Source organism: Plasmopara halstedii, assembly GCF_900000015.1.
Source record: "Plasmopara halstedii genome assembly, contig: Scaffold_3060, whole genome shotgun sequence".
Classification (NCBI taxonomy): Eukaryota; Oomycota; class Peronosporomycetes; order Peronosporales; family Peronosporaceae; genus Plasmopara; species Plasmopara halstedii.
The window spans coordinates 3,232,472-3,233,282 of record NW_020189964.1 but is presented as its reverse complement, the minus strand read 5'-3'; the positions used below and the strand labels follow the sequence as shown (position 1 = coordinate 3,233,282).

At 42.8% G+C, this 811-nt stretch overlaps 1 protein-coding gene across 1 annotated transcript; it reads right to left on the bottom strand.

Annotated features, from left to right (window-relative positions):
• Positions 1-279: 279 nt before the first annotated feature.
• Positions 280-776, bottom strand: PHALS_07156 (uncharacterized protein; the record flags this gene model as incomplete). Its single annotated transcript, XM_024720575.1, has 2 exons — positions 280-473; positions 596-776. The coding sequence occupies 2 exons, from the start codon at positions 774-776 to the stop codon at positions 280-282; spliced, it is 375 nt and encodes a 124-aa protein (XP_024585760.1).
• Between the last annotated feature and the right edge of the window lie 35 nt (positions 777-811).

Below are 811 nucleotides of genomic sequence, written 5' to 3'. Positions count from 1 at the left end.
ATTCGGAGGTGCTAGACAAGTATGCAGGGTTCTTTCCGAACGGCAGCAGATATATTGCTTGGTGCCAGACAAGAAAACGTGTGATAACTTTCGGCTCACTCCAGCCAATCCTGCAACAAAAGTGCCATTGGATGTTGCTTATATCACAACCTGGAATCGTGATGTTCATTTAAAAAAATGTATGTTTGCTGTTGGTAGGCAATGAAGTCAATAAGGACGAGTCACTTACAATAGGCTATTGTTTTTTTACAATTCCTCAGATACTATACGTGGTCATTGTCATTTAATCTCTGGATTAGCATCCTTACCTTGAATAGCCACTTCTCCTGCGAGCTTTTGGTATTCCTCAAGCAGTGCTTCCTTGGGATCTACCCAATCCTTTTGAGTATAGAGGAGATTTGTCATGGTAAGGAAATCATCAAACGTTGCCTTATCATCCATAGAGAGTTTGTCTTGCCTTCGTAAGTCAAGGTCTTGACAATAGATGTGAGCTTCTTACTCAGGGCGGCTACTTTTCCTAGCATCTCTTTCGTATTCTGAGCCTTACGCAACGATAGCTTTCATTGATGTAGCTTTTGCAAATTGATCATAGCACCACCGATTGGACGATAGCGGACTGCAAAAGCTCGCGGGTTGGGTCTCTTACCAGGGAGTCTTGGTAGGCCCTTTCCTTCATAGAAAACAAGACCAGTTTTACCTTTCTTTCGATCATACGTTCCTGGAGGAGTATTTACAAAGCTGTCAGATCGAACTCCACGTTTCAAAGCAGGAGACATATGTGAGTAGGTAATGCAGTGTTGGTCAGCTTGAT